Here is a 27900-nt window from a genome sequence, read left to right as displayed (position 1 = left end):
AACACTACAATGGCGAATATTACTCCAACAATGCAAACCAACCACAGCCTTCACACAGCACAGTCAGTGATTTTCATATAGAGCGCTACATGGCGTTACCGACATAAAAACCTAAACAGCCTACTTTGAAGCCCCCATGCTTCCCAAAAAATTTTACAAATTGTTTTGGGCAGTGGCCAATACAGATTTGAAAAAAAATTTCATAATTACAATAACAAAGAAATCAAATGCACACACTTATTGATACAATGTTGGTCAAAAGCAAAGATTTTCTCACAGTCCATAAAGACAGTCCTGATCATTCATCATAGTAAAATTGCAGTGTTTTTTTTTCTCAAAGTCTGAGCAGTAAAAGAAAATGCACACAGAAGTACTAGATTTCCATGCAGTCTTGAAGAAGTAGTGTTGTCCTGTCAACGGAAATACAGTGTTGACTCTTGACATGCAGACAGGTAATGGGCCACAACAGAGGAAACCCACAACATAGTCAGTCGAAGTTTTGAAGAATAGTGGTATGTAGGTCATCACGGAGCAGACCCACTGTAGTTCTGGTAGAGAGAATGGTATTGGTGGGCCACCAGAGGTGCAGGCCCACTGCAGTCCTTGTAGAAATAATGGTATTGGTGGGTCATCAAAGGTGCAGACCCAGTGTAGTCCTTGTAGAGACGGCTAGCAACTATCTGTTGCGACTGTGCATATGCACAATCACCATCGAAGAGCCTTGCGAGCAATATAGCAAGTCCATAAACCACCACTTGTGCACTCTCAAAGTTTTTGGAATTGTCCTTAGAACCAGCAATGCTGTTAATCAGTCCCTTTGTGAACTATTAACACATGTGCAAACACTAACAGACCCAACTTCTCATCTATTGTGCATATACTATGACCAACAAAAACAGTGTGCAGTGAAATGTAACATAATTTGATGAACTGGTGTCTATACGGTTATAAATTTACAACTTAAGAACACAATTACAAAGATACAAAATACATCCTTAAGGAACATAATAGTACAGATAACATTTGTAGTAGTACAGGCTTTACAAAAGAATAGAAATAAACAGATACTTCAGTGTTACAGGAATTATGACAGTAAATACATAAAAGGTCAGAATATCTTTCAAAACATCAACTTCACACGTGAGCATTAAAACAAAACAGAATAAATAATGTCTAAACATCTTTATAAAGTAAATACCATATTATAAATGCAAATTATATTTGTGGATAATAGTATTCCTCATCATAGTGAATGTAGCTGAGTATTAGAAAAATTTTACAACATAAATCTCATTAGCTAAATACATAAAGACAGGAAAAACTCAAATACACAAGAGTATTCAAACACATAGCGGGATACCCAAAAGGAAAGGACAGGGTTTGTTTTACTGCAGTATTTTGCAAACAAAATTTTCTTTACTTCTTGGAGATCTCTCTTCATTCATCATTATTCCCAAAAAGTCCTATCTATACCTGCTTTCTGTATTCTATTCATATTTCTTTCAAAATAATTATTTCTCATTGTACAATACTCATTTTGTCCCAAATCTTTTTCATATAGCTTCTCAATGCATTCTTTCCCTATTCTCCATAGTTAGTTTCTTACATAGTTTTTACTGAGCTCAGATATATATACTAAGGGACGAGGCAATGCAGCAGTACAAAACAATTAACACAAACAGCAATGACATAAAATGCAAATTGGCAAAGCAAGCAGCAGTAAATCTAAATTAGCAGAGCAAATGCAACATTACAACTAATATGAGCGAATGTGCAGCAACAAGAAAAATAAATCAGTAGTATAACTGTCGATGTACTTACCTCGCAATAAACTAAAGCGAAATGCTATGCATATAGATATCGTAGTTATTACTGCCGTGGCTAGTAATTACGTTTTGTGGCTGCCAGCGGTGTGAGTCATTGCCTGTTGTCTCTTTGTTGGCGCGCGTTGTTATTGGGATTTGGAGATCTAACATCTACAAATTCACCTTGTCGAGAGGGCCCAGCCCTGTTTGAATCCCACCAGTTCTGATGAAATTCAGGTCTGTCGTTATGATTATATCATCTGTCGTCATGTGGGTAGTTCCTGTAGTTTCTTTCTTGTCGGTTAAGTGGTGAATTTCTCCCGGTATCGTAACTGTGCACTGAACTGTTGCGTCTCAGGTTATTCTGTCTCCCGTGATAATAATAGTTCTGGTTGCCATATTGTCTGTTTCTATGATTATCTCTGTGATAGTCATTACTGCGGAAATGCGATCTTTCTCTGTAACTGTTATTCTCCCAACGGTTGTCATGTGGGTGGTATCTGTTTTGGTCACGATTTATGTTGGAAGAATAGCCTTTCCGTGTCCAGTTATTATTTCTGTCATCGTGGAATTGTGACGGATGTGACCTGTAATTGTTGGGTTCCTGTTTTCGCGTTCCGCGACTGTCAGTGTCAATTTCCAATTCTTGTAACAGTCCCTGAGAAGCTTCAATGTCGTCTTTGCAACGTCCTGCCAAAATAATATGTCGTAAATGTTCAGGCAATTTGATTAAGCAAATGCGGATGAGTTCTGAGGGGCTGTATGGGTTTGAAAGATACTGATTCTTACGTAACATGTTTTCGAAATATTTGACAAGACTGGAAAATTCAGATTGTTCGAAATGTTTCATCATTATGATGCAATGTTTTACTCGGTATTGTGTAGCTTGAGACCAATATGCTGAGAGGAAGACATGATAAAATTCTCCTTCACTGTGACAATCGTGAATGGCCGATCGCATTCTTACAGCTGGTTCATTCTCTAAGTAGCCACACATAAATTCTAATCTGTGCTCTAATGACCAGTTGGGAGGAAAACAATGAGAGAATTGATGAAGCCACGCTTGTGGATGAATGTCGTTGCCGGAATTCTTAAATGTTTTGAATTTACTTGTAGTCATAAACAACTTATAGTCAAAATCATCATGTCGGCGAGTCGCATGTTGGTCATTGTTACGTCGTTTCGGCGGTTCCATCTCAAAATTCGGTGTACCTTGCCAATTTCTTTCATAATTTCCGAAGTGCCCTGTGTTATTATTTTGTGGCTGTTCCGTATTTCTATGTCCCTCTTCCCGTATTGAAGCGCGAGTGTCCTCTGAAGTATGTAATTCTTGTACTACCTGTGTCAACAGATCTTGTACTTCCCGGATTTCTCTTTGGTGTTGCGTATTAATTTGATTCTGATTTTGTTTAAATTTCCTAATTTGTTCATACTCTATCATTAAAGACTACCGGTCTTGTGTCACTCAGATTACCATCTACCTTCGTAGATAAATTATTTAGCTGATCCGAAAGTTCGACTACTTTCTCTGATAATGAGCTAATTTCCTCCATGTGTCTTTCTGAACCAATTTTCAGAGTATCCACTGTGTCCTTTAAGTTTTCCTGAGTTTTTGCAAGTAGCATAACCGAATCGGTAAATGCAACTGAGTCAATTTTAGCCCGCAAGGTCTCGTGATTTTCATGATCAATAGTTTGCCGTTCTTTTATGGCTGCTTCGTGATTCTGTAATGCATTTTCATGCTGCGAAAAAATCGGCTGAAAATGCTCACAAATTTGTGTTTTTACGTCATTACAGACTTTTTGACATTTCGATTCGATGTTATGTAACTCAGTAGTTAAACCTTCACGTGTTTGTTCAAGCGTGGTGTCTAACCTCTGAAGATTTTGTTCCATTGTGTCTAACTTTTGAAGATTTTGTTCCATTGTGTTTAACTGTTGCTGTGTTTGTCTCTGATTTTGTTTAATTTGTTGCATTAATTGCCATAATAATGTATTTGTGTCTGGAATCTGTTCCTCTATGCTTTTCGGCCGAGCATTTGCACCGCCGACATTCACATTTTGACAAGCAGAAAATGTGTCTTCACTTATTTGAGAAAACGGTGAGGACCCAAAACCTCAATCTACAGTATTTGCGAGATTGTGTCCTGTCATTTCGAATTCCTGAGGCGAGCAGTTGCCGACCGATCGATTGATAATGCTTCCCTGTTCACTAATTGTTTCACTGTCTACGCCATTATTTGCAGCCCGCTCCATTTCCCTATGCACAATTACCAAATTACCACTTTGAATGTCTGTTAATTCATTACACAGTGGTGCTGATAAGCTACACTCGTCGTCACTATTATTTCTCAGTTTACTTTGGAGCCTAGTGTTACGTTTCTCACACGCCATTATTGTCACAATATTTCACACGATAACACAGAAAAGCACAATTTGAAGAGCAAAATAAGATAACACATCAACATAGCACTGAAAATAATATCTAGTTAATTGCAAGCGCACCTGCGAAATACTTGGTGCAAATCTACATGCATGCCACAACTGTTTTACTGTACAACAATGAAAAACTACAACTACAAAGGAAATTCTTTCTATAATTACGCGCTATCAATAAACAATAGCTACACTAATTACAGATACTACAATAAAAAAATCAGAAGATTCCAGTGAGGTATCCGCGGCTGAGGGTCGACATATGAAACGTCCCCTTAGATAACTATGAATTACTATACAGATAAACCTCTTACATTATCTGATTTTCAAACAGCTGAGCAGAACTGAACGTACTCAGACATTTCGCTCTTTACCTATTCTGATGAACACTAAACTGACACACAATATTTTTAGCGCAACGCAATCTGACTTTCAATAATCCCTACAAATAATGGCCCTGACTAACATTAACCTATACCTTTCACAAATCACTTACCTCACAAAAATCTTCGTTACTCGAACTACTGCAATACAGCGAGTGCCACTACTGCCAGCTAAATAAAAGATTCAAACTAATGAAGGCACTAACTACTGATAGGCATAGATAGCAAATGAAAGATTTTTATAGAGAACAAACAATGTATTTACCTTAATAGTGTTCAAAAGTCATTATATCAGTTCATGACATCCAGTCTTACAAATTTACTGTGTCTCTGATGGACACACGTCCAGATCATCCGTTCTCAAAACTCCGCCATTTCTCTCCCCACATCCACCACTGCTGGCGGATCACCTCCAACTGCGCAACGCTACGCGCTGTTAACAGCCAACTGCCCAGCACTACAATTATTAGTGTATTACTCCAACAATGCAAACCAACCACAGCCTTCACACAGCACAGTCAGTGATTTTCATATAGAGCGCTACATGGCGTTACCAACATAAAAACCTAAACAGCCTACTTACACTACTTTGTAACCAGTATGTCAAGTCGAATGCAGCAGTCAATACATTAGAAGGACAAAATGTTATCAGAAGTGGACAAAGTTACGATTTAGTAATAAGTGCATGTTTTCCGCAGAAACCCGACACCAGTTGCAGATCCTGTGGTCTGGGAGCCCTACGACATGACGAGGAGGAGCTACCTTCTGATACAAGCCAACATCACGCTCGGTCACGACAAGGACAAGGACCGCATGGACTTCTGGGACGAGAATGTGCCGCTGCAACCGTTCCCTGGAACATAGGGCCTACTGATGAGAGCACACTCTGGAGACACGGCACTGTCAGGGTTACTCCGTAATGTTGTGACGTGATAATAAAAACGAATTACAGATTACACACATTCATTTAATTTCAATAGTGTGCAAGGATGTCTTCTTTGTGGTTTGGCTATTCAAACGTATTTAGCTCGCAGTATTAGTTATTGTAACTAGAAAGCTATACCCCTAATCACTTGCCCTCTGCAAAGCTTTCGTTACTTACTTTCGTTCCTGATAGATGTAATGTTCAGATGTCTGAAATTACGTTAACATTGATCGATAAGCGTGCAGAGGTTTGTTGAGAAAGCAATATTGAGAAACGTTACAATAAATAACTTGGTGCCAGATGATATATTGTGCTCTCTGTAGAAAAATAGTAGGTATGTGAAGGTAAATCTTCTTTTGTCACATTCTGGTATCTTTTTTAGAGTTGAAGAGAACTTGGGTGGAGGGGAGTATGTCCGTTCATTATTTAATGATAACCATTTGAGTGAAGAAACCGGTGTACAAAATTGTTGTTTTCCTGTGGTACTTTTTATTGTATAGAAGGCGGTTCTTCGACGCTGTAAAAGCAGGTAAGTGAAAACCGATTAATTCCTGGCTGGCTTCAACTGTGTCACAATGGCTGCTTGCGCGGTATGCAAAAATTAAGAGTGATTCTCACCCTTTTCAAGAGCTTGTGATCTTTAACTTCCCGATTTCAAGGTCAAAACATAATAATAGTTTTCTCCAGGTCATTCATCAGAGAAGTCCTCTGCCTCCTGCACACCAATCTAAAGCGAGATAGGTGTATCTGTTTTTTCCTAGGTCATGCAACTAACCATAATCATGGCCTATGGTACTAGAAGATAGTCCGTTCGTGCCTCTCTCGCTAAGGTAAATCCCTTTTGTGTGCTGAGAGTAATGATTCCATACAAAATCATCCTCAAATAGAGAGCGTATACGATTTTCAAAATCGTTGAATTATTTTTCTCCCACTTATAAATAAGCAGTCATAGATTTTTCTGTCCCCGTCAGTAAACGCAAGCCTCACAGAAGGAGATTTTGCACGGGCGACCGTTTACAGGACGTAAACATACACATATTTATCGTATTTATTTTATGCATTTGTACAATGAACAACGCTATTATTACATAAATGTTTATTTCGTGCTATTTGCAACTGAGCGCATGATGCCGAGTAAACTAGAATCATAAGGAAGTATTTTCCAACATTCTGAGACATTAAACCAGAACAGAAAAATGTGGAAAAAAGCCGATCCTGAAATATTTTCTCGACGGGACCAAACCAGCATGTCAGGTAAATAACACCAGTTCTCTTCCGTAGCACTTGTTAAATTTAAATGTGGACGTAGAACTGATTTTTTAGGAGATCCACTGTCTGCTAAGCGCAGGATTTGGTTTCTTTTCTAGTACTTTCAAAATTTATTATTTTTAACGTAATTTGTAATTGCATAAATGTTCCACAAGATGGCGGTAAATCTTTTAGTAGCATGAATAATATGCACGCATGACACAATAAGTTGCAGCTAAGAGTCATCACATTTGGTTAGAAACAGATGATTGCTATGCTTAATCTCCCATGGTTTTTTTTTTTTTTTGCGGAAAAAGCAGGGAAAAAGTTATTAGGACATAAAGAAGTCGCGTGTGAGCAATAAATACAGCAGAACCACAGAATGATAAATATAGACGGTGGCCCATTCGGGGAGTGAGGAAGTACACCCCCCCCTTTCGCGTCCTGGAGTTACACAGTTATACAATCGAGATTGTACTCAACGTGAGTATGAATGTCTAGCAGACGACGAGTTCTGTACCAAAATGCACCTGGAGCGGAAGAAAGAATTAAAAGAGAAGAGACGAGCAGTTACCATTGAACAATATCAGCAACAAATAACAAGGGAGATAGAAAATCTGACAGCGCTCAACACAGGTATGGTTGACAATTTTAATTTAATTGAAGGATCAAGTTCCTTCGCCTGCAGGGAGACTCTGGGGACGACGCTGGGTGGTAGCTCACTTAGCACACAAATTACGCAAGAAAACAGTAATAAACAAAGGGAAAACCATTTCCAAACAAATGTACAGCTAATATAAAACCAAAACAAAGGTAACAGATATCATAGCGATGCAGTAGGTCCATTTTATGTATTTGTAGAGGGACTTAATGGTAACGTAGGTAAATACCACCCCATGGCCTTGGGGAAGTTACTATTTATCTCAGATCCTGGGAACAGGCAGAAAATCACAAATCTCAAGGTTGTATGGAAAAACAGAAGTCGGACTGATTTATCAACAAGAGAGGCTCCAAACAAGTTTGCACAAGACAACCCGCTACATCAGAAACAGATGATAGCACACATACTAAACCACAGAAGACATTGTAGAGGAGTTGTTAGTAATGTAGATACCGAATTAACAGAGTTAGAGTTGAAAGACGCTATTCAATCCACAATTATAGTCACCATGTACGCCGAATGATCAAGAGCTTAATTGATTTAGAAACAACGAATTACATACCCGGCAAACTTTTGAGGTCACATTCGTATCGCAGTTCCTACCAGAATATGTGACGATGTATGGAATGATATGCAATTTTAGACTATTCATACCCCTAGTGAGGCAGTGTCTTAAATGCCTTGTGTATGGCCATCTTAGTAATCAATGCGTTGTGGCCAAGCGGTTCTAGGTGCTACAGTCTGGAACGGCGCGACAGCCACGATCGTAGGTTCGAATCGTGCCTCGGGCATGGATGTGTGTGGTGTCCTTAGATTAGTTAGGTTTAAGTAGTTCTAAGTTCTAGGGGACTGATGACCTCAGAAGTTAAGTCCCATAGTGCTCAGAGCCATTTGAAGTAATCAATGTCAGTCACAGACTCGATGCAATCTGTGTGTGGGGACCCACGAGACAGTTCAGTGAAAAAAGTGAAATAATGGACTGCTCCCACTGTAAAGGGAAACACACATCGAGAGATAAGTCTTGCCCAGTATATCTCAAACAACAACTGATTAAGAAAGCGTTAGCTACATACGTTATATCCTTTGTGAGGAAACTGAAGAATATGTAAACCGAAGACCTTATGCTGCTGTGGCGGGGAATATTGGCAGGAGTAAATCGGATTGGGAGAAAAAGTTTCCCCGTAAAAAGTATTCAACACAGATTCAGGACAACTACTCATCACAGTAGGCCGAAAGAAAGACTACGCCGTTCTTTTGTAAATATAAATTTACCAATATCTCCTGTTAAAGAGAATCCACCTACACCACGGCCACATACTCCTGAATCACAACAGGAAATTATATCAGGAGTGGAGGATAAGAATACGGAGACATTGAACTACTGGTGGAGGAATAACAAATCTAATAACACAGTTTACCTCATTAACCAAAGACGGTTTCGGTCAAGCTAATATATACAATATGATTGCTTGGATACTACCAAAAACATAAATATAGATAAAGACAGAAGTAGGTCATACTTTAGCTCTACTCATATAAACAGAAAAGGGATATTGAAGTTCCCCTATGCAATACCAGATCCTTATATGCTAATAGAAAGTCTTTCATACACGAACTTTATAATAATGACTGCTCTATCGCTATTATAAGCATGGCCTGGATGAAACAAAACGTGTGTATTAGATGCCAATGATATGCAGTAATATAATCGGATCGAGAGGATGGAAAAGTTGGAGGAGCTATATTGATTAGTACAACATTTAGCTATAAACCAATTACCATGCCACTAGCTAACATTGACTGGCAAGCAATAACAGTAGAAGTAACTACTAACAAATGCTGATTCTCCATTGCATCTGTATTTCAAACAACACAAGCATACAATGTTGGAACATACGCCAAAACCCTTCCAAATCTGTGGGGACTTCAATGACAACCACACAGCGTGGCGGTGTCATACGAATGATAAAGCAGGGAGTACGGAATGTCTCGCATTGATGATTATAACATGATCATATACAATGATGGATTTGTAAATTTAACCAAGGACCGTGGATGAGACCAACTGCAGTGGATGGAACATTGGCTTTTCCCTGTATGAACCAAATTACATAATGGTCGTTTCTGCTGGGTATCATTGGATCAGATCATTTCCCTATAACTGTGAATATACAATGCGAGAGAAATAACCGAGCACATATTGCCAACACATTGGCTTGGAGCATGAGCACATAGCCAAATCCTTTAAATTAGAGTTTAAATCAACAGAAAAAAACCAGCCTCGATACAGGGGCTATACGCAACTACAGAACAGCATATATCATGCAGCAAATGAAGCCATCCGAAAACGACCTCTACCAACAGAATGAAGGCGACCGGGTAATCCACGTCTTCATCTATATGGATACTCCGCAAATCACATTTAAGTGCCTGACAGAGGGTTCATCGAACCACCTTCATAATAATTCTCTATTATTCCAGTCTCATAAAGCCCGTGGAAGAAACAGACATATCTTCCGGTGCGAGCTCTGGTGTCCCTTATTTTATTATGATGATCGTTTCTCCTTATGGAGGTCGGCGTCAACAAAATATTTTTGCATTCAGAGGAGAAAGTTGGTGATTGAAATTTCGTGAGAAGATTCCTCCGCAACGAAAAACGCCTTCGTTTTAATAATGTCCACCCCAAATCCTGTTTCATGTCAGTGACACTCTCTCCCTTATTTCGCATTAATGCAAAACGTGCTGCTCTTCTTTGAACTTTCTCGATGCACTCCGTTAGTCCTATCCGGTAAGGATCCCACACCACGCAGCAGTATTCTAACAGAGGACGGACAAGCGTAGTGTAGGCAGTCTCTTTAGTAGATCCGTTACATTGTCTAAGCGTCCTGCCAACAAAACTCAGTCTCTGGTTAGCCTTCCCCACAATAGTTTCTGTGTGCTCATTCCAATTTAAGTTGTTTGTAATTGTAATTCCTGGCTATTTAGTTGAATTTACGGTCTTTAGATTTGACTGATTTATCGTGTATCTAAGTTTAACGGATTCCTTCTAGCACTCATGTGGATGACCTCATACTTTCCGTTATTTTAGGTCATTTGCCAATTTTGCTATTTGTTTTGATCTTCTGATGACATTATTAGCCGAGAAAAGACAGTATTTTCTGCAAACAGCCTAAGACGGCTTCTCAGATTATCTCCCAAATCGTTTATGTAGATAAGGAACAGAAAAGGGCCTATAAATCTATCTTGGGGAGCGCCAGAGGTCACTTCTGTTGTACTACATGACTTTCCGTCAATTACTGTGAAGTGTGACCTCTCGAACAGGAAATCACGATTCCAGTCACATTACACACAATTTCACTACAAGCCGCTTGTGTGGTACAATGTCAAAAGCCTTCCGGAAATCTAGAAATACGAAATCAATTTGAAATCTCGTTTCAACATCACTCAAAACTTCGTGTGAGTAGTTATCTAACTCATGTTGACTATGTGTCAATAGACCGTTCTCTTCGAGGAAATGCATAATGTTCGAATAAAATATATGTTCCAAAATCCTGCTGCATATCGGCGTTGACGATATGGGCATGTAATTTAGTGGATCACTCATATTGCCTTTCTTGCATATTGGTGTGATCTGTGCAAGTTTCCAATATGTAGGTACAAATCTTTCGTCGAGTGACCGGTTGTATATGATTGTTAAGTACGGAGCTATTGCATCAGCATACTCTGCAAGGAACCTGACTGACATACAGTCTATACCGGAAGACTTGCTTTTGTTATGTGATTTGTTTCACTACTCCGAGGATGTCTATTTCTACGTTACTCATGTTTGCGGCTGTTCTTGATTCGAATTCTGGAATTGTTACTTCGTCTTGTTTCGTGAAGGAATTTCAGAAGGCTGAGTTTAGTAATTCTGCTTAGGCAGCACTGTCGACGATTTTATTTTCATTGCTATAGCGCAGGGAAGGCATTGATTGTTGCCGCCAGCATACTTCGTGTACGACCAGAATCTCTTTGGTTTTCCTGCCAGGTATCGAGACAAAGTTGCGTTGTGGAAGCTATTATAAGCATGTGGCTTTGAAGTCCACGCTACATTTCGAGCTCATGAAAAAGTTTGGCAGTTTTGGAGATTTTGCGTCCATCTAAATTTGGCATGTTTTTTTCGTTGTTTCTGCAACAGCGTTCTGACCTGTTTTGTGTACCAAGAAGGATCAGCTCCGTCATTTGTATCTTTATTTGGTATAAATCTCTCAATTGTTTGAATTCAAGCCACGTCTAGTCTACACTTCTATTGTTAATTTGGAAGGAGTGGAGATTGTCTCTCAGGAAGGCGTCGAGTGAATTTATCTGCTTTTTTTCGCTTTCTTTTTTTATTTTCAAAAACTTTTATCTTTCTCTCAATGTATTTATCTCTTCTCCATATTTCTGCCCTATATAGTAATACTGGTCTGATTGTGATTCTAGATATTCTTACTTTGGTTCCTCTTGAATTTTGGGTCACAGTAGCTTGTTGAGTGAGTGTGATGCTCTGAATGTAGCTTTTATCTTCGCCTCTATTTCTTGCTTCTCATCGCTTTTATTGTTTACTGCTACTCCCAGATATTTAAACTCCTCTACTACTCCAAATAATCCACAAAGTTTCCCATCGTTTTGTTCTGTAATTTCTTTCCACTTTCATGAATTTTCTTTTCTCATCATTTATTTCTAACCCAGCTTCGATTGCATTTTGAAAGAGTCTTTTTATCAGTATTTTAAGGTCATCCGGGTTTTCAGCGATTAGTTCTACATCATCTGTAATGTCCAGTACGTTTATTTTTGTTAATATTGCAATTCCCTCTTCTGCTTCACTTGCTGCATCCAGCGCTTCCTGTATTACAATTTTCAACACGAGGGACGATATTCCAACTTCTTGCCTGATTTCTGTTTTTGCGTCAAGCGCCTTGAAATATTCTCCCACGACCCTTTCGAACCTTTGTGTCACTTTCACAATCTTCTTCGGTATTCCGAATCTCTGCATTGTCTTCCACAATTTATCTCTGTATATACTGTGATAGGCTACCTAAAATCAAGAAATAGTATTGCCATTGTTTTGTTGTACTTCCAATATTTAGATATGGCTTCTTTCAGTATGAATACTTGGCCAATAGTTGAACGATTCTTAATATATCCCGCTTGTTTCTCATTTATTATCTCTCTTAAATATGGTTGTAGTTTTTCTGAAGGCTCTTGGAGAACATGTTATAGGCGGTGCTAATTAATGCGATGCCTCTGTAGTTACTGCGTTGTTGTTTGTGGCCCTTTTGTGAATTAGTATTATGACCGCTTCTGTCCACTCATCTGGCCTTCTTTCATCATTCCAGATATTCGTAACAAGTTTATGTATTTGTTTTGCAATTTTTATTCCTTCCTTCTTAAACAATTCAGCTGTTATGCCATCTCTCCCTGGAGCTTTGTTATTTCTTTCTAGTCTATTGTCTCTTTCATTGTCGGTGGTAGGAACAGTAGAGTATGGAAATAAACGAAACTGAGAACAGGTGGTATACTGGTGAGTATCGAATCAAAAATATTTTTAAGAGAGAATATTCTAACATACAGTAAGAATCCAGGAAATTTGTGTTTTTAGCGTTGGAAAAGACCTATACACCACATGCAGGCCAATCAGACAGTCTGAAGTGAAAAACTACACAATGTGTGAACAGTTAAACCATACAACTAGCGACATCTCTAGTACAGATGAAGGAGGAATTGAATTTACAGAAAGAGAATGAGCTACTAACAGTAATATTAAACCATACAACTAGCGACATCTCTAGTACAGATGAAGGAGGAATTGAATTTACAGAAAGAGAATGAGCTACTAACAGTAATATTGTAGTTGAGAAGGAGAAAATGATGAATTATATTACACAAGTTAATATAATTGCCAGCGATATTCTTTGTGGCCACGATATTCAGAATGTCTCAGTTCAACACAACAGTCCACTAATGAAATTGTTAGCTGATTTGAATAACTAAACCAGCAATGAAAATTGTGGAAACAATCGATTCCAGTTCAATTACCGAAACTAGTGTTAACGTTGTTAATGAAGTTTGTTTGATTGAGGAGATACTGACATATGTTTTCGAGGAAGATCGTAGACACATGCTACTCCATAATAATATTAGCAGTGAGTGAATGTCAAAAGACGAACTACATTACACCAAGGCCTTGGTGCCAAGATTTTTCTAAACAAACGGTTCAGAATAGATAAGTATGGAGTTGCAAATAAAACTCTGAGGTAAACGATAAACTTAATATAGAAATCTTCTTCATTGAAATCTTTGTGGGACTTATGCATTCTAACTGATGATTTCAGTGAAGAAGGGACGTAATAGAAAGAAGAAACAGAATTCGAAAAATCACAAGCTGGAAATGTTGAGCCCATTGTCACTATATATGTGGGAAAGGTGAAAACTAAAGCATTATTAGCAGTTGTAGTTAGGGTGCACACACGTCTGAATATTTTCTTGGACAGGAAAGAATCAAACACTTCTGTGGGACTTCATACAAACAGTCAGTAGCAGAAATGTAGTTTCTAACTACAGAACATCAATGTAATAAAGAAATATGTCTAGAATACAGGACAGAAGAATGTAATTTCAGTTTTAGTTGTGTTACGGAATACATATAATCAGTTTTTGGGGGTAGATTTTTCGTGTATTCAAATATTAGGATGTAGGCTGGTAAAACTTACGGATAATCCATTATAAGGAGGAATCCCTGGACATGAGTACACCAGAGTCGGTTAAAAATGAGCCTAATTAGGTCAACCATATATCCAGTGACTTGACCTGCTCGGTTAGTTGAGTGCGATAGCACGGCGATTCTGGAATTCCGGCCTTGGATAGAAACTTCCCGGTGATTGGCGACTTGGGCTGGTGTACTGCCCAACTTGGGTGCTTTTAGTCAGTTTTCCACATCCAGTTACGTGAATTCATTAGTTACACGATTCTCATACATTTCGAAACACTCTCTCACACATTTACGTGGGGTAATAATAGGCAGAGACAGATGAAATATAATAATTTCGAACAAGATGGGCGTTGAGGGTGAGGGGAATAGGCGGCAAATAGCATTCAGCCATCCCATACCCTCTACCACTAACACTGCTAAATCCAGATTGACTAGCTGATCTCGTGAAGATAAGGGTTGAGAGTAGGAAACGAAGAAGTATCCAGTGACTGTAAGGAAGAAGTTTTCGATGGTTTGTGTAGACTTAGCGACGTAGTTGTAAACAATAAGCACAGGTCGTAGATTCTGAGTCTTCTCTGAAGATGATACTCCATAAAAGCATCACATTTAAGCCATTTGTAATTGTGTTAGTGAACAGGGGTGCTTTCAGAGCTAGGCTATGGAAAATGCTTAATAAAATGCTTAATGGAACCTTATAAATATGAGAAGAGTACCTTTTATAATGCGTTTGTTATTGTTTATTAATGAAACAAGTCAATCAGAGATGTATTGGTTGATAGAAGGCTTAATAAAGTAATTGAAAATGCTAATAATCTATCCTCTGTCCAGACAACTTTGGGTCTATCTACTGCGATCGAATTAAGATTCCATATATTCTAAACATTTTTATTTGATACCATAAGTGATATGAAATTCCGTTTTCATATCTCCTTCTTTATATGTCAGCCTGTGGCTGCCGAGTTTTCCTCCCAGGTCCCTGTCTATAGATTTGACACTGGCTGCTAACATAATCGCGACCTCTGTGGTACCTTTTCATTGAGCTGTGTTAACAGATTTTGCTTTTCAGGTGATTTATTTTCCAACTCAGTAACATTATTATTTAATTACGTTAATTATATTTAATTCACTACTGACACTTTTATTTCTGGAAGCCAAGCGAAGAACTTACGATCGCAGCCCTTCGGTTGTCAATCGCGTTTTCTGCCATCGACCGTGGTATATTTGGTACGTTGTTCAGTCGAAGCCAACAGCACTTAATGGCTTTTTGAGCTCGCTGAGCAGCCCTGAAAATGAGAAAACGACGGCTTCATGATAATCGAAATTGCTGCTTTACGCAGGTATTTGTAACCACTGTATCCGTTATCCTCTCCTGACATATTTGAGCTCAGTTGTTTGCCACTTTCACGGATGCTGAAGCACATTCTGCTTAGCTACTAGACGCCACTCTGCTGCCGAACGGACACAAGTCGACGTTCATTAAGACGTAAGCTGATGTTAAACAGTTGATGGCTTCTGACTCATAAATGGCGATTTATACAGTTTTCTAGTCAGGTTTTCAGTATTCCACGCAAAACAGAATACACATTGCAGTCGCTAACATATCCTCTAGTATCTGTTCAGAGGCCTTGGAAGAATATAACCCGGAAACGTAAGTAGAGGCGACAGCATTTCTCCATAAGGAAACATAAGGATGACCTATAAAAACAGTGCAACTGAGGTTTAAGCTATGAAAGCTGACATATATCGCAATAGGCAGCTTACACACAGTTAAAAAATGAAAATATAAAGTGCAATAAAAGTCTTCATAACTAATATTTTTTCTATTTCAGGTGTTATGCTGATGGACGTATGTAACTAAATTTAGATCAATTTCGTTTCCTACAGAAGATGTATTTAGAACCTCAGTGACTTAGACTTAAGAGTAGTAACTACTGTAATAGCAATACATTTTACAAAATTTTCTCAATATTCACTTTAGTCTTACTGAATTGTTGTAGTTTTCTGACATAATATATTTAGAATTCTATCGCGAATGTGTTCAGAATTAGTTTGTGGTGGCCTTAATAACATCAAATTTCGTGTCTCTTCGCATTTATAGAATTGCTTTCTAAGTTTCTTCGGGGTTACGTTATTTTCTTAAATTACCCGTGTTGTGTGACATATGTCATTACTTGAGAGTTTCTTCCGTATCAGAAGAAGGTCAGCAATAATTAACTCATTCGGTTAAGCCTCGTACTGTGCATGATTTCTTTATCAGGTTAAGGCAAGGGACTTTCGAACTTAAACGTTTTGAGAACGCCTGTAATTGTCCCAGTTTCATATAGGCCAGAGTATGTGATTCATTATACTAAAGTTCCATTGTTCTATGTATATACTAAGATGGTATCTGTTCTTTCGGAAAGAACAGATACCATCGGTGACCATGCAGCTCTTTAGAATGAAATTACAATGAAATAAACACCCTTAAGTGCTTACAGGCGTTGACATACGTCAACGGGGACAGATAAAAATGTGTGCCCCGACCGGGACCTGAACCCGGGATCTCCTGCTTAGATGGCAGACGCTCTACCCGTTTTTCTTAAAATCTCATTTTGTTCGCTTCTTGTTCCTTGCATCTGCTCGGGGCGGACGTCGTAAGACTACCGTTTAAGTTTGTTATTCATCGATTAACTCACTTTTTTTATTACAAAGGGCACGTAACCCTCCGACAGAACACGCTGAGCTACCGTGCCGGCTGTACACAGAGGATAGCGCGACTGCAGGGATTTATCTCTGGCCCACCTCCCGCGAAAACCACATTCTCAACGTATTGTCCCGCGCTACATTCGTAGTGCCCCCGCCCATTATACTCATTACTCGTGGCGCGTTATCGATTCCCGTAAGAATTCGGGCGCTGTTCGTGCATTCGCACAGAAGAAGAAAGAACAGATACCATCTTAGTATATACACTCCTGGAAATGGAAAAAAGAACACATTGACACCGGTGTGTCAGGCCCACCATACTTGCTCCGGACACTGCGAGAGGGCTGTACAAGCAATGATCACACGCACGGCACAGCGGACACACCAGGAACCGCGGTGTTGGCCGTCGAATGGCGCTAGCTGCGCAGCATTTGTGCACCGCCGCCGTCAGTGTCAGCCAGTTTGCCGTGGCATACGGAGCTCCATCGCAGTCTTTAACACTGGTAGCATGCCGCGACAGCGTGGACGTGAACCGTATGTGCAGTTGACGGACTTTGAGCGAGGGCGTATAGTGGGCATGCGGGAGGCCGGGTGGACGTACCGCCGAATTGCTCAACACGTGGGGCGTGAGGTCTACACAGTACATCGATGTTGTCGCCAGTGGTCGGCGGAAGGTGCACGTGGCCGTCGACCTGGGACCGGACCGCAGCGACGCACGGATGCACGCCAAGACCGTAGGATCCTACGCAGTGCCGTAGGGGACCGCACCGCCACATCCCAGCAAATTAGGGACACTGTTGCTCCTGGGGTATCGGCGAGGACCATTCGCAACCGTCTCCATGAAGCTGGGCTACGGTCCCGCACACCGTTAGGCCGTCTTCCGCTCACGCCCCAACATCGTGCAGCCCACCTCCAGTGGTGTCGCGACAGGCGTGAATGGAGGGACGAATGGAGACGTGTCGTCTTCAGCGATGAGAGTCGCTTCTGCCTTGGTGCCAATGATGGTCGTATGCGTGTTTGGCGCCGTGCAGGTGAGCGCCACAATCAGGACTGCATACGACCGAGGCACACAGGGCCAACACCCGGCATCATGGTGTGGGGAGCGATCTCCTACACTGGCCGTACACCACTGGTGATCGTCGAGGGGACACTGAATAGTGCACGGTACATCCAAACCGTCATCGAACCCATCGTTCTACCATTCCTAGACCGGCAAGGGAACTTGCTGTTCCAACAGGACAATGCACGTCCGCATGTATCCCGTGCCACCCAACGTGCTCTAGAAGGTGTAAGTCAACTACCCTGGCCAGCAAGATCTCCAGATCTGTCCCCCATTGAGCATGTTTGGGACTGGATGAAGCGTCGTCTCACGCGGTCTGCACGTCCAGCACGAACGCTGGTCCAACTGAGGCGCCAGGTGGAAATGGCATGGCAAGCCGTTCCACAGGACTACATCCAGCATCTCTACGATCGTCTCCATGGGAGAATAACAGCCTGCATTGCTGCGTAAGGTGGATATACACTGTACTAGTGCCGACATTGTGCATGCTCTGTTGCCTGTGTCTATGTGCCTGTGGTTCTGTCAGTGTGATCATGTGATGTATCTGACCCCAGGAATGTGTCAATAAAGTTTCCCCTTCCTGGGACAATGAATTCACGGTGTTCTTATTTCAATTTCCAGGACCGTATATAGTTAAGGCTCACCAGCCACTTGACCATCTTCTTCTTCTGTGTGAATGCACAAACAGTGCCCGAACTCTTACGGGAATCGACAACGCGCCGCGAGTAATGAGTATAATGGGCGGGGGCACTACGAATGTAGTGCGGGACAATACGCTGAGAATGTGGGTTTCGCGGGAGGCGTGCCAGAGATAAATCCCTGCAGTCGTGCTACCCTCTGTGTCCTCGGTGGCTTAGATGGATAGAGCGTCTGTCATGTAAACAGGAAATCCCGGGTTCGAGTTCCGATCGGGGCACACATTTCCATCTGTGCCCGTTGACGTATGTCAACGCCTGTAATCAGTTAAGGGTGTTCATTCGATTGTAATTTCATTTTCCTGCCCATATGTCATCAAACTGAGGAAAAAGGGACGCTGGGACGAATTGCATTTGTCTACTGAGAGCGACTCAATGGTCTCCATCCAGAAACAGTTACAACCAGTATATGCTAATGTATTTAATACGTGCTTAACCTAACTCAGATTACAATGACATTAGCATTATGGACTTTCTCTACATTTTTAGCTAATACTAATTCTCACCAAGGATGCTTTATTTCCACGATGTTAGATATAGTGCAAATAATTACTGATGTGCCAGTTAGCTGGTTTCTTGCAGCAGAAGTGATGCTAGAGCTAATTATGCGAGTAACGTCCTATTAACAAGACACTTTGAAAACAATCTATGTGCTGTTCAGGTAACTTACAGGAATGCAGCCGAGTAATGTCGTCTACAGTAGTTGATATTTCGACAGGAGACCACCCTGTTTTTATTTTCCAGGCAGAACTGCACCCGGATGCGTTCCTTTAAGTTATCCGAACATTGTGTACGCCAGAAAAAAACTGAAGTCTCAAATCTGTGCACAGGATGCATACATTTTTATCTTTCTCGGAGGCACGATATTGGTGCTTCTGTCTTGACGATATGATGAGTGGCTCTTAAGTTTATCTTATCACGCAGCTAACGTTTGATAAACAGTTACCCCTCTCTTGCTTTCCGACTCGGAGAGATAAATCGATTCAATTAAGATCTGATGATACTTGTGTCAAAACATAAGTTGGCATTCTGTAACCATGTACTCTGTTTACTTTAGAAGTATCTATAATTAAATAAGTACTAAAGAGGAATCCCTTGAGTACAGGGGTTCGTATGTTGCTAAGGATGCGTAGCGATGATGTTTCGATTAAGTACTTATCCTTTAATTTCGTGTAGTCTTTGTACCGCAAGTAACTCTAGATTACTTAACTTCTGAATCTGCGCTCGTCATAGGAGCGACCGTAACTTAATATTAGCAATTTTTACGCATGACGGAAAAGTGACTATCCTGAACTTTGCCTGTGCAATACTAAAACTATTAAGTGTTTCCATTCACACATGTCATAAAAAAATGGCGATACAGTTCGTTTAAATATACAGAGTACCATTACTACACACAACGCGATCAGCACTATAGTGATGCCTAATTTTTTTGGCTCACGACGACAGAAAGTTTTTCGGAGGTCAGTTTGGAGTTTAAAGATTTTGGGATTTTAACTGCAGAATACTTTCGGAATATATTTTCTTTTTGAGATATTTGGAACTTGTTTCCAGGGCTCGGGTGTCGGGAATTTAGGTTTAGGAATTTAAGATCTGGGCAGAATAGAGCGAGGATTTGAATATGAAGGGTAGGTGACTGAGAGGAAGTAATTATGTGATCAGTTATAATTTGTAGTATTTTCAAGAGTTTAGTGGGGGACAGCTTTTGTAAACTGGCATTTGTGAAGGCCTTTGGAATCGATCGGATGGACGGGTGTTTATGATTTGATAAATGGCACGGGGCATGTCATTATGTCTTAGCTCTGGGTCATCATATAAAGTGTCTGGTGGCGAATTTCTCAAGATATTCGTTAGTTATCCAAGGTCAATGGTATAACCTCGACACACTTCACGGCGATTACCCAAGTAGCTTCCTCTCCCCAATCCCTACTTTCCCGTTGCTAAGGTAACAGGCGTCATCACGATCATCTTCCCTTCAAGCTTTAGGCCTTTTTTCATTAGGCCTTCATTTGTTTTGCCTGTTACGGGACCCATCGCTCCATCGGCCTTCCATGACTTCTCCTCCCAACTGGCTTAAACCTTCTTATGTGTAAGAGTTGATAATACTCCACTCATTCTTTCTAGATGTTCATTCCAGTCTCCTATTTCATTTTATTTCATTGAGGATATTAAATGTATTCAGTTCTTCATTAACTTCCGAATTTAGAAATGTGTCGACACTTGTGCGTCTCTCTAGCGCTCTTAAAACCCTCGTCTCTGTTGCTTGTATGCGACTTTCTTGGCGTTTACTTGTAACCCATGTCTGACCTTGGTGAACAAGCATTTGAACTACCATTACCTATAAAATTTCAATCTTCTTTCTTTCTTAATTTTACTTTTTAGACATCTGTTATTCTTCCGCACATATACACAAGCTTTGCTTCTTCTCAGTATGTCTTACTCACATGTGGTTTCACATCCTAAATAGTTTAAATGTTTGCACATGTCCACTGTACTTTTGTTAGTCACAATTTTTGTCCCTACAGAACGTTTTCCTTTAAAAGCCCTAGATTTTCCTTTCCTTTCTGAAATAGTCAAATGGGAGTCTACACAGATCCTACCCAATAAATGTATTCCTTCTTATAAGTCATCTTCATCCTCCGCCAGCAACGTGGCGTCTTTTGCATACAAAAGGAAACTCAGCGAGAATTTCCGTTAATCTTAATTCCCAAATTAAAAATCTCCTTCCATTTCTCAATTACGTCATCTACTCAATGTTAAAAATTGTGGGTGAAATGTTGCACCATTGTGTAAATCCTTTGTTTGTGACTACAGGCGGTGCTAGAATACCACTTACATCTAATAGACCGTCTTGTGTTCGTAGATTCTTCAAATCATTTATTGGATGTTGTTGACACCCTCTTTTCTTCAGAATTCTTCGCAGTTTCTTCCTATGTACATTATCCAAAGCCTTCATAAAATCAAAGAATACTAAATTATTTTTCACCTTATACTCTCTCTCTTTTTCGATTATATATCTTTAACCTCTTGTGCGTCATTCTTGGATCAACTTTGCTTGCAGTGTCCAGTAAGCCGATTCCCCTGTAGTTTTCGCAGTTACTGCGATCTCGTTTTTTTAACCGTGATATCAGCTGTGCTTGTGGCACACTTCTGGAATAACTCCTTTTCTCCAACACGCATTAAATACATGTCGTAACGGTTTTTTAGTGCTCCATATTTTATCATTTCAACGATTATACTATCCAGACCAGTACCTTTTTTATTCTTTGGCTTCTCTTAATTCATCCACACATAAACTGTCTACAGACCCTATTTCAATTTTATTCTGTTTATTCTCTGTGGAGTGTTTTTCTTCATATCTCAAGTTCTTATAAAGTTCTGTCCGTAGTGCTTGGTGGATGTAATTTATTTTAAAACCTCTTCTTCTGTTTTATTGAACATTTTCGTTGTTTTGCTAGCTATATTTTGCTCTCCGTGAATATTGCCCTCTGTTACGCTTATAAGGCTATCAGAAGAATGTTGACCAACTCGTATGCTCTATTTGCAAAAGCTCTGTCTTTTTTGTAAATTTCATTACTCTGTTTTGTTGATCCTTTGACATTTTAAAAGTCTTGTTTTGACTTTATAACCCTTCTTATATTTTTATTTTTGTCTAAGGCTTCATTAAGGGTTTCTTAACTACACTTTCAATATTTTTCCAATTCGTATCTATTTATTCCGCTTCTTCTTTCTGCTCTAGTTCTTAATGAAGTTTCCTCGGGTACAGATCTCGTATGCTCGTATTTAGTAGATGTACCGTACCGGTATTTTGTGAATTTCTTCCTTCAGCTTTTCTTTTGTCAACATAACCTACCATATGTCACTGCTCCTGTAAGCACTCGCGTCGTTACTTTGTTTATAATCTTTCAATGTTCCATTGTTATTTATGATGTTTTCTCCCATCGTTCAGATAATTTCAGGGATAGTTTTATTCCCTGTCCATGCGTTTAAATGGCTGACGATATCATTTTATGCTTATTGTATCTACGTGTCCTTAACTACTTGCAGTTTGTCATAGAAATCGATAGGCTCCACATGTTTTTCCTTCCTCAGGTACATAAACTACAAGTCACATCTTGTCTCTCCTTACTGACAATTAAATCAATAATTCTTTATTTTATATACCTATGCACTATAATTCTCTCTTCGTATCTCTTGTATATAAATGGCAACAGGCATGATGAGCAACTCAGTGTCGTAGAGATTCGCGTAAGCAAAGTCTACGAATTCTCGTCTGACGTATCGAAATTAATCTTGCTGAAGCCAGCAGTAGCGTCCTCGACAGTGGTCCCTCGAACGTCGTTAAAGGAATCATGCCGACACGAGTACCTGTTCAGGAAAGGATTACCTGAAGTAAATGGTACGTCGTCAGAGGTGCCACGCGTCACGCGTGATAGTCACTGGTAACCCAGCTCCCTCTTGGATAGAATGTAACCTCTTAGAATCCTGCACACCATTGACGTGTTGGAAATCACTCTATTGCCGGTTTAATGTTCTAGGGTAGCGAACACGTTATGAGACAGTAGGGGATATGCGGTAGTGGTAAGTCTAAGAGTGCTCCACCATTATCCTCCTAACGAGTTGAGAGAAATCACACCAAGACGCGTAGTAATCTATTCATCGGAGTGAAGGCTAAGAACTGGTGGAAGTCGTATGTAACTGGGCAACATTGAATTCAGCACAAGGTAACCTAGGATGGTCGATCAGCAGTTTTTGTCAGCAGCGTTCTGCAGTCCCTACAGGCTACAAATTGAATCAGTGACGCCTGTGCGAATGCTGAGGCAGTGTTACACCGATGCAGTGGTGCAGTGTGATTTGAAAGGTAACTCCATGCTGCTTTCTCCTAGGTGCTGGCCATAGGTACCAGCTTCTCGAGGTTGGTAGCTCACAAATATGCTCCTCCACTTGTACGGTCTGATCCATTTTAAGGAGAATTATTTCCTCGTGCAAGCACCAACTGACGTTGTGTAGCTCTGGTGGTAGACAGAAGCAAGGATCACTCAGGTGGCCAGGAAGCATCGAGGGCACCGTAAGTACGTCTAGAAAAAAGGAGAGTCTGTTTTGTAATTCATGTAGACCAACAACATTATCTCTGTCAGTGTGGATTCTTGTATTGCAGCAAACAAGCAAGAGCAGTACGTAGCTGCACAACCGAGGAAACAACGCGTGCCCTCTGTGGCGTTAGTCGCCTGTGGCGGCTGAAACCCTGCGTGTCGCCAAGTGTGACTCTCCCGTTTAGTGTGACTCTCCAGAAACAATAGATTCCGTATCCGCATGACAGTCGTGGATCCCGACCAACTGTTACAGCAGTATCGCAGCACAACAAACTGCAGTGATGATATGCTACGATTCTGCCGGTTCGAAATTTCAATGTGTGGTTTTAGATGCTCCTCCTTCTGACACTAGGGGTAACCCATTTTTCTCGCAAACAACGTAGATCCAAATGCAATACAGGAATGAGAAACTTATCGTACAACTATTATTTGCACTCTGCAGACGGAATTACTCTTACCAACTTCGTGCGTTTGTATTGAAATGCTAGTCATTTGCATTCCTAAGCATGTTATGCCCTCCATGGCAGTTTGACGTATGTTTCTTGTCACCTTTATCGTATTGAAGCTGTAGCCTGTATTGAAGTATAAAAGTATGAGGAGTAGAGGTGGAATAATGTTGAGAGAAAAGTACCTTAAATTTCAAAATTATGGCAAAGAAATCAGTCTTTTCTTCCTTTCAGGCTTTATTAAAGCAAATCTTAATTTCGGCTACTGCCTAGTCATTATCAGTGCACCATTTCAGAGTTTCAATACGCGTCCTTCTACGTCAGTCCCCTGTTGTTCGCGCTTCTGTCACAGTTCACTCAAAATAAAAGAGTGAAAAGCTTGCAAAGTATTCCTTTCTTAGACGCATGCCACAGTTCGTTTTATCTTAGGACAGAGAGAATAGGAAGGAATGTTTTCAGAACCAAGAATGGATGACAGTTAAGGGGATATAAGAATATGGTTTCATAGGTTTTGAGAGGAATTATAGAGCGCAATAAAGGAAGCAGAAATTTAACGAGGTCGTATAGTTCCAATGTAAATCGCTACATTTGTTAATAACGTTTAAGGAGAGTCGAGTAGAACAAAAATTGAGGCGACGATGTAAGGGAGACCAGAGACAGTGAGAGAGAGCACAAGGAGAAACTAACAATGAATAAATGTAAGACGAAATCTTTTGCATTGTTTTGGAGGACGGAGGGTGTATTAATGGATGGAGGGGAAGAGAAAAATGTGACTGAAATAACACAAAATAATTTTAAAGTGTCCCTCTAAACTGATTACTTTGTAAGTAACTGGACAGAGTATAAATGACATGAAAATCGAATATTTAACAAACTGTATATTGAAAAAAATTCTCTTCATTTAAAATGGAAACTCAAAGGAAAACTGACTGAAATTTTATTTTATCTTTTGCCAAGTGATTTTCCACTAACTCTCAGTGGGGAGAAATGAATAAAAAGACAACATAACAAAACATTTTAAGGATTCTAATATATCATCCAGAATTCGACATTGTTTTGTACTTCTTTCATGCATTTGGCAAACAATCTATAAGCCGTCAAGCGTAACAACCTTAAGAAACAACTTCCACCCAAGTTTCAAGAACGCAGTTCCTAAGAGTATCAGCTGTAGTTGATCAGTATCGTGGCCAATTTTCTGTTAACATTCGGGAGACCTCAGCCCACATGTTTTCCATAAGGTTCATATCAGCAGCCCGTGGCGGCCAGTTCCGTGACGTTAACGCCAACCGTGGAGAGCTGCTGCTGAACAAATGCAGGCTTGTGAACGGGAGATTGGTCCTCTTGCAATGTGAAGTCCCCCTCTCCATACAGGATCTGCACTGACAGAAGTTTAACACTTTCCAACACATGCGCGTACTGGTTACTTTGGGGAGTTCCTTTTATGCAGTGAAGAATTCTTGCTTCTCTCGCAGGAATCCATCCGCAGCAAAATGGTTCAAATGGCTCTGAGCACTCTGGAACTTAACTTATGAGGTCATCAGTCCCCTACAACTTAGAACTACTTAAATCTAATTAACCTAAGGACATCACACACATCCATGCCCGAGGCAGGATTCGAACATGCGACCGTAGCGGTCACGTGGTTCCAGACTGTAGCGCCTAGAACCGCTCGGCCACTCCGGCCGGCTCATCCGCAGCAGGATGCAGCCCACTTCTTCTCGTCATGGTTACGTATTCGCGTGATGGTAAGTCGCTTGTGGCCGACAAACAACTCTTGGATCGTCGCTATTGGTGGAAAACACTTTCACGCCAGTGAAAATGATGCACTCAGTGAAGTTCCACAAATGCTAGCCAGTATAAAATATTGTCTTTGCTGAGCTCTTGTTTCACGGTGGATCGTCGTGCGTGCAGTCCAGCTCCCTTAGCGATTGGCAAAGCATGTCATTGGAGCAGGGGAAGTTGGTCTCACGCCGCATCTGCTACGAGTGCAGAAAAGAATTTTCTCTGCTCTTAGACACTAGCTTCCTGACCTCCTGCTGCGTCCTCAATCTCTTTCCGCCTGAGCCAGGAGCTCTGTTAGTGCCTGTTTCAAGATAGTTCTCCACCATCTCGTGGTATGTGGCTCACAGCCTTCTCTGATGGGACATCCACCTTCTTCAGTAAGACCGGCAACTCTATCTCACGTTGAACTTTCACAGTGAGCAATTGCAACAGACGGCATGGTGTGTATTTCGTCTTGCCGCCCTTACGAGTAAAGCTATGGCAGGAGAGGAAATAAACATATTTATGACAAAAGGAGAGGCAGAGGCAGAGCAATGCACTGTGCTACTGCTGGCCTTCCGCGGGCTGATGGAGCCGGGGTGGGGGGAGGGCAGGCTGTAGGCCCGCCACTGCCAGCTCTCCATTTGGTCTCGACTCAGGACCGGCTTCAGCTGTCTGCCCAGCCCGGCAGCCGGCCAGTCTGGCTGGCCCACAGCTCGCTAGCCACGGCTAGTACAGGCCCAGGCAGCAAAGCCATGTTCCCCCTTGAAGAGTCAAAAGTTTCACCTACGCTACCCAAGTCTGCAGTATAACCTAGCTAGAGCTATTCTGCTATAACGTGAGCAGGCACATCTACTTTTGACGTTTCATTCAAATACGTAATAAAATATAAGTTAAAGAATACACTCACGATAAACGTAGCTACCAGAAAATATTTCAACTAGCTAGCAATCACACAAAACAGGAAACTATTCTTTCTTCTAAGGGCTCTGCATTAGATCCCACCTCCAGAAAATATGTGTTCTACCAAGATAACTAAGCAGATTTGAAAAGTAAACAGTTTTGTTGGCAACCTTTCCAACATATATATGTAGTATATCATCCACATTTAGAGCACTTATAAAGTGTATTGAACAATAAGTGCTGCTCGACTGAGGCATTTCATTTACATAGTAATGATACATTATTACTCTTTAATTCACAGTTAAGTTTTTCGTAAAGGGTTCACAGGTTCGTAAAGGGTTCACAGGTTCAATTTCTCGACTGTTCCACTCACGTACGAAGCTCGAGAAAAAGAATCACCAAAATCTGTGTCTGCAAGTTCTAATTGCTCTTATGTTATTACAGTTATAATATCATCCTTTGTACAGCGGTGGCAACAAAAACTATTTGCAATCGGAGGTGAAAAATGGTAACTAAAATATCGTGGAAGTAACGTGCCACAGTGAAAAAGAGTTTGTTTTAATATTGCCTCCCCAATTCGTCCCCTTGCCCCTGCTCCCTCTAGCCTCAAGGGAAAAAAAAAGAAAATCATCCATGACACTGTCTCACCTAATTCGCTATATAACAAAGACAGCTGCCTTTCGTTTTGCATGTCTTCCATCAGTCCCGCCAGGTAATGATCGAACAGTGCTCAGCAACAGTCCAGAAGTGGTCGGACAACCGTAGTGCTGGCAGTCTCATTAGCTGTGTCAGTTACTCGACAGTTGTTCCACCTTCACCACAACATATGATGCTTCCCAGTTATGTTGTTCTTCCACAAAACCTCTAGGTCTACCTAATTATGGAGAATTAAGAAGCTAAATAATGTTTAATATCTGTATCACGCCTGTTGCGCTCCACAGATGATATGAAGGTTTTGCTATCTCTTTCCTGATACCTTCGATGTTGTCCCTCGAAGTTTCCTTCCAGATCCCACACTATAACTTCCACACTAGGTACCAATACAATATCGACATGTGTGACAACATTTCATT

General features: G+C 40.6%; 2 protein-coding genes across 2 annotated transcripts in view; both read left to right on the top strand.

Annotated features, from left to right (window-relative positions):
• LOC126175420 (acetylcholinesterase-like) overlaps positions 1–5581 on the top strand; it is a 118359-nt gene extending 112778 nt beyond the window's left edge. Inside the window, exon 10 of the mRNA XM_049922219.1 lies at positions 5322–5581. Within this exon, the coding sequence (XP_049778176.1) occupies positions 5322–5487 (166 nt within the window). The 3' untranslated portion in view covers positions 5488–5581. The remainder of the gene's footprint in view (positions 1–5321) is intronic.
• Positions 1–27900, top strand: part of LOC126175419 (cholinesterase-like) — a 423045-nt gene that overhangs the window by 218554 nt on the left and 176591 nt on the right. The window lies entirely within an intron of this gene.

This window comes from Schistocerca cancellata, chromosome 3, assembly GCF_023864275.1.
Source record: "Schistocerca cancellata isolate TAMUIC-IGC-003103 chromosome 3, iqSchCanc2.1, whole genome shotgun sequence".
NCBI lineage: Eukaryota > Metazoa > Arthropoda > Insecta > Orthoptera > Acrididae > Schistocerca > Schistocerca cancellata.
The sequence above is the reverse complement of the archived record's forward strand: the minus strand, read 5'-3'. Positions and strand labels throughout refer to the sequence as shown.